General features: G+C 50.0%; 2 protein-coding genes across 5 annotated transcripts in view; both read right to left on the bottom strand.

Annotated features, from left to right (window-relative positions):
- Positions 1–2234: 2234 nt before the first annotated feature.
- Positions 2235–3239, bottom strand: Mrpl53 (mitochondrial ribosomal protein L53). The gene is made up of 3 exons (XM_008824743.3): positions 3111–3239; positions 2752–2864; positions 2235–2654 (listed from the first exon to the last, which is right to left on the bottom strand). The coding sequence occupies exons 1-3, from the start codon at positions 3200–3202 to the stop codon at positions 2482–2484; spliced, it is 378 nt and encodes a 125-aa protein (XP_008822965.1). The 5' UTR covers positions 3203–3239; the 3' UTR covers positions 2235–2481.
- A 582-nt stretch (positions 3240–3821) lies between these two features.
- The window catches only part of Ccdc142 (coiled-coil domain containing 142), a 6813-nt gene continuing 4425 nt past the window's right edge, over positions 3822–6209 (bottom strand). The window contains exons 6-9 of one of the 4 annotated variants that reach the window (XM_008824744.3): positions 5078–5192; positions 4569–4746; positions 4249–4448; positions 3822–4109 (exon numbers count right to left, since the gene is read on the bottom strand). In XM_008824744.3, the coding sequence (XP_008822966.1) occupies positions 3853–4109; positions 4249–4448; positions 4569–4746; positions 5078–5192 (750 nt within the window). In that variant the 3' untranslated portion in view covers positions 3822–3852. The remainder of the gene's footprint in view (positions 4110–4248; positions 4449–4568; positions 4747–5077; positions 5193–6209) is intronic. The other 3 variants (XM_029559437.1, XR_001872229.2, XR_003848027.1) reach the window with 3 other exon arrangements.

Here is a 6209-nt window from a genome sequence, read left to right as displayed (position 1 = left end):
TAGATCTTCCTCAAGGAATGATTATCTGCGACCTGAAGGAGGAGCAGTCTGGTCTTACACAGGAACTCTGTTGCACACAGCTTCAAAAGTTAACTCCGTGTCAGGGTCTGGTGTCCTTGAGGGTCTCTTTTCTCAAGATTATTTGTTCAGGCAGGCGGGTGAGTTATCTATAGCACTATAGGAGACAGGTGGGCTTCACAGTCTCTCTCAGTCCAGGGAGTGACTAGTTGATAAGGCTTGAGCAAGGCCAGGCTGCCAATTTAGGGCCAGTTAGACACTTTAAGGGATTTATGGCTTTCCCTAGTGAGGCTTGTGGCTCTTTTGCAATTCACAACATCTATTAGTTCTGACACTCTCTTCTGACCTCCACAGGCATTGCACAACATGGGTGCACTTACATGCATGCAGACAATACACTCATACACATAAAAATAATAAAACATATAGTAGAAAATAAGAGTGACAGTAGACCTTTGGCTTCCACCCACCCAGACACAGGCAGAGACACCTGCACACACACACATATACACTACACAATGTATACTGCAACCCAGCACCTGCAAATACACGCACATATATTAATAGGATATACATGATTATTTGCATAGTTTCCTAAAAGAATACTCATATGAATGCATGGATAACTTTTTTTAAAAATATTACTTATATTTTATATGTATGAGTGTGCTGCCTGCAAGTATGTATCGTGCAATGCTGTGGAGGTCAGAAGAGGGCTTCAGATTTCCCTGGAACTGGAGTTAAGGACAGTTTGTAGCCGCCATGTGGGTGCTGGGACTCGAACCCAGGTCCTCTGCAAGAGTAGTCGGTGCTCTTAACCGCTGAGCCATCTCTCCAGCCCCATGGATAACCTTTTACACCATTTAATCCCTTAAATTGATTTCATGGTTCGCACTAATGGGTGTTAACCCAAATATGAGAAACTGAATCAGGTGCCATTTTCTTAAACAGGTAGTGGTTGAGAAGCAAGCAATCATGTGCCTGGAGGTTATGATTAAGCAGCAGCAAAATGAGTAGGGAAAATGACACTAGGCAGGAGAATGCAAGTGATATAGGAGAATGAATGACAATAGAAAGAGCTCCCTAAATTGACCAGGCTGGCCTCGAACTTGCTCTATAGCCTAGGCAAGCCTTGACTTTTGATTCTCTTGCCTCAGCCTCCAGAGTAGCTGGGATTACAGGCCTGGTTTCTCCTTTCCTTTCTTCCTCCAGCCCTCTTTCCTTCCTTTTTCTTTCTTTCGATGTAAACTGTTGGGAGCCTGAGACTCAGCCATTTCTCAAAACTGCTGACAGACCTGAGTTGGTGACTTTCCATTCTGCCCACCATCCTCCCACGGGCACAGGACAGAGCCCACGGCCTTGGCCTGCAGCCTTGTTCTCCTTTCAGATTCCTCCCTTAGGGTACATCTGGGCCCCTGTGTTCTGGCTGATATGATTACTCACTCTTTGCTCCTTTGTTTTCATTCTCTATTTAACCCCATGCTTGAGCTGCAATAAACGAGACTTGATCAGAGCCCTGTCTTGTCTCCATTTCTCTTGTCTCTTGCCCCATCCAAATCCCCACTCCCCACTCCAGGTACCCGGCATTGCTGACTCCACGGGCCGGGGCAGTAAACAAGACTGGTTAGATATATACAGGGGAGAGGAGAGGAAAGAAGGGAGAGGCAACACTGCATTTTCCAGCCCAGGAGGTTAAACAGATGAAATGCCTTTGAAAACAGGATAGGGAAATTAGTAGAAAGCAACAAGTGTTAAGTCTCAATTCTACTCTAGGCAAAAAATGTTGTTGGTACATAGAGGAAGCTGGTAGTAGGTAATCTGACTATACCATATAAATTGGGATCAAAACCAAACAGAAATGTTGGGTTTAACTCCAGAGAAGGTAATTTAAATTATGACAGAGGAAAAGGGATGCCTTCAGGAAGGGTCTTTCTAAAGGATGAGGGTGTATGACTTTATGGTAAGAAAAGAGATTCAAGAGGATGAATGGTTCCATATGGGGCTAACTGAAGAGCAGACAAAGCTATTAAGAAAGATGAGGACTGAAGTCCAGTGTAGGAGTGAACATTTATAATCCCAGAACTTTGCAGGCAAAAGCAGAATGAACCGTTTAATCTCTAGGCCAGCCTGGTCTACACATATCAAGTTTCAAATTAGCCAGACCTATGTGATCAGACTGTCTCAAAAAACGAAAAACACAAAAACAGAAAAATAGCGTCTGTTTGGTAAATATAATTAAAGGTAACTGTGAAGGATGAAGCCAAATTCAAAAGTGGTAAAAGGGTGAGATGGTAAGAAAGTGAAAAAATTTCAAGTTTGTCCAGATCCCTCACCACCCCATTCCTTGCCTTGGAGGCACTGTAAATGGCTCCATCTCCTCCAGGTAGCGACTTAAGCCCAGCTCTTCTGAGACAACTACCCTAGTCCCAAGCTAATACTGGGTTCTTGGTCGCTTCTCCACTGTCAGCGCCGGGTACCCAGGCCGGGCTTGTCTGCGATGGGTGCAGATGCTGCTGCTGCGGCGGCGGCTGCGGCTGCGGCTGCTGCGTTCCTGGTCTGGATGTGGGATGCGAAGGCAGTTAACATTTCCTGGGCGGTAAGGTGGGTGCTGCGCATAATCAGCCGATGCCCATCTCCTGGGGAAGATGCAAACCGTTAAGTCAGGGACCCGGGGGTCTGAGGGGTTGAGGCCACCCGCCGCCCTCCCCTGACAGTCTTCCCAGCCAGGCCCACCGAACAGCACGTCCACGCAGGGATCGGAGCCGTCGTGCCTCACGTCGGCGATCACAGAGCAGTTGAGGTTAGTGGCTCGGACCTTCTCGCTGCTTACCGCCTGCAGGAAGGTCCTGCAGGAGGTGAGGGTGGGGTGAGCGCTCGACAGGGACAGGAGAGCACCGCGAAGGGCTAGAGGAGTGCGTGAGGGTTCCGCAGGCAAGAGCGGGAGGTAGGGGGTGCGCGCGCAGGCCTGGGGTCCTGGAGCGCCGGGCGGGGACGGGGGGGGCGCTGCAGGGGCGGACTGGGAACGCGCAAGGTCCGAAGGTCGCGCGCAAGGGTCCGGGCGCCTTCGCCTCCCACATCCCGCGGATCAATACCTCGTCGACTCCACGTTCTTCTCAAACGGGCAAAACTGAACTCGAACCTGCTTAACCGACCGGAGCCCCAGCCGAGCCAAGGCTGCCGCCATGGTAACTTCAGCCCCGGAAGGAGTAGCGCTGGGGGAAGTGCGTATGGCGGGACCGCTCCGACGCGAGACCGGAAGGTTGGCTTTCCTCCACGCACGGTCCTCTGCAGGACTCCCGGCAGCTGCCCGCACAGTTTGCCTTCGAGCCCCGCACCGGGCACGGAGGGGCCCAGAAGCAGCAGTCGCAGTCGATAAACGCTTCCTTCATTACCCACTTGTGCCATGGTGTTGACAATGAACGTGTAAAATTTGCATATGAAAACATGCTGTTTCCAGTAGCTTTTCCCCTTCTGTATACTGTCTCCTAGATCTAAGTTACCACCACCCTAAATTCTGGCCCTTTCCAGAGCATATAAGTCAAGGTCCTACAGCTTAATAACTAAAAGTAGAAATGGGGGGTATACACGGTAAGAAAGGCCTTCCTGTCAAATTTCATGCTGCAGTTTTCCCGCTACTCTGGATTGCAGATGCTGGGAGTGATCTTGGATTCTTAGCTTATAATTCCAGGCTCTATGTAGTTTATGTGTGTGTTCCACCAAGTCTCCAGTTCTAAGCCTTTAGCCAGTCTCACCATCATAGGTAATTGCCCTCATGGGGGTGGGGGTGGGGGGGCTTTAATAGCTAATGCTTTGGAACTCCTGGTCCTAGGCAACTTAGGGTTCAGGACTTGTACCCAGGCAGGAAATAAAAGGCAGGTGCCAACGAGGTTGCTGGTGCAACCTCAGGGCAAGCCAGGCCTGCTGATTTCCCACCAGGTAAGCCTCAGGACTAGGTCCTCCTCCTCCTAGGGCTCTTAGTAGGTGAGCTGACTGAGCTGGAGAGGCTTCAGGCTGTAGAGGGGGTGCCAAGATTTCCAGGCTGTTGAGGCTGCTGGTGGGCAATTCCGTGGTCTGAATCTCATCACAAACACCTGGCAAAACAGGAGTGGAACGATGATGGCTGGTAGGTGATACTAAAGCCAAATAATGGTGAGGTTGGGGTATATATTACTGAAAGCAGTGATGGAAGGGCTTAGGAGAACCTGGGCGTGGGGAGGGGGAGTGACTCACAGCAACAGGGAAGCCTTCTTTGGACTGTGTTCTTGGGCAGGGGCTGCTGCAGTAGACATAGCAGAGCCCCATCTAGCTGTTGGAAGATGCTGAGCATGAGCAAAGCCTGACGAAGCTCCGGGGACAGGTCCCACTGATCCTCTTCCAGCAACTCCCTGACCACTCCAAAGTCTTGTTTGAGCTGCAGCGCCCCCTGCAGGCTGAACGTCCAGGTACAATGTGGCTACCTGACCCTTCTGCCTCCCAAGTCCGCTGTGCCCCACTGAGCTCCATTTTTCCCAGTTGAATTCATCCCCTTGCCATACCACCTTTTCTCCCACCTGAACCGGATCCCATGGGTGAGGATGTGGTCAAGCCAGGCAACCAGTATGGCTGTCAGTGCCTGGCCAAGGGCAGGGGCCTGGGCTTCGGATGGCAATCCCTGCAATCCTTGCAGCACAGGCTCCAATACAGTGCGGACCACCATCCCTGCATACTCACTAGGAGCACTGGGATGTTCTAGCGTGAGAGAAGAGAAAGCACAAACTGAGGCTGTGGCAATGGGCCCCTAAATGAGAATTCTTGTTTATTCTAAATAAAGAAAACTTTATTTAGAATATGTTCGAGAGAAGACGATAGGATATGGGGGCACAAAAAAGTGAGGACAAGGATGGAGAGGGTGGTGTGCAACCAGGATTTGGACAGTTTGGAACCTCTGGAAGAAGGTGGGATGAGAAGGTACCAGGACAGTGGGCTGAAGGGTGGGAGCAGTGCAGTATTAGAGGTTGCCTAGCATGTTTGAAAGCCTGGGTCCCAACCCTAGTGCCACAGAGAAAGAAAGAAAAATTACCGGGACACAGCCGAAGCCTCCAGTACCGTCCGCGTGGCATGTGGCGCTGGAAGCCCTGTGTGGCTTGCTTATGGCATTCTTGGAAAAAGAGACTCAGTGACTCTTCAGGTAGGAACTGTGTGGGTGGGAAGAAGGGCTTATGTGTTAGACTAATCTGCGATGTTCAATGTAATGTCCATAAAATCCTGAACTGTATGTATAGCTGTGTGAGCCTGACCATTCTCTGAAAAAAAGTCAACTTTTCACTGTTTTCCAAAAGGTCTGAACCCAAATTATGAACAATACCTAGATTACCAGTTCTCAGTATTCAAAAGTACATGCTGGCATGGTGGGCACATGGCTAAAATCCCAGCATTTAGGAGGTGGGAGCAGGAGGATCCTTGGCTACATAGCAAGTTTGAAGCCAGCCAGGGACACATAAAACCCTGTCTCAAAAAACAAAGCTATGTGTGGTGGCACACACCTTTAATCCCAGAAGCGCTCAAGAGGCAAAGACAGGAAGATCTCCATGAGATTGAGGCCAGTCTGGTCTACATAGCCAGTCACAGGCCACCTGGGGCTATAGGGAGACCCTGTCTCAAAAAGACACAAAAAAATCTTAGAGGAACAATAAATGGGGCTGAGGCTATAGCTTGGTGGCACAGTGCTTACCTCAGTGTAGTATACATGAGGCCCCAGAGTTGACTGAGCAAAAGGGAGAGAGAGAAGAAACAGCCAACCATGGATGAAAGGTAGGGTTATTTTTCCTGTTAGGGGGTTGGCCTGAAACTTTAGGTAGACCAGGCTGGCCTGATCTCATGGAGATCTGCCTCTGCCTCACAAGTGCTGGGATTAAAAGCCTGTGCCACCATGCCTGACAATTCTTTTACTTGTTCAAATAAGAACTTTAGGGAAGCTGGGCATGGTGGCACAGGCCTTTAATCCCAGCACTCAGGAGGCAGAGGCCTGGGGCTACAGAGAGACCCTGTCTCAAAAAGACCAAAAAAAAAAAAAACTTTAGGGGAAGCCAGGTGTGGTGGGGCATGCCTTTAATCCCAGCACTCGGGAAGCAGAGGCAGGCAGAGCATTGTGAGGGCAAGGCCAGCCTGGTCTACATAGTGAGTTCAGGTCAGCTGAGACTACAGGAAGACCC

This window comes from Nannospalax galili, unplaced genomic scaffold (genome assembly GCF_000622305.1).
Source record: "Nannospalax galili isolate Female #2095 unplaced genomic scaffold, S.galili_v1.0 scaffold389, whole genome shotgun sequence".
In the NCBI taxonomy this organism is placed as follows: domain Eukaryota; kingdom Metazoa; phylum Chordata; class Mammalia; order Rodentia; family Spalacidae; genus Nannospalax; species Nannospalax galili.
Note: the sequence above shows the minus strand (reverse complement) of the source record. Positions and strands in the feature narration are given on the sequence as shown.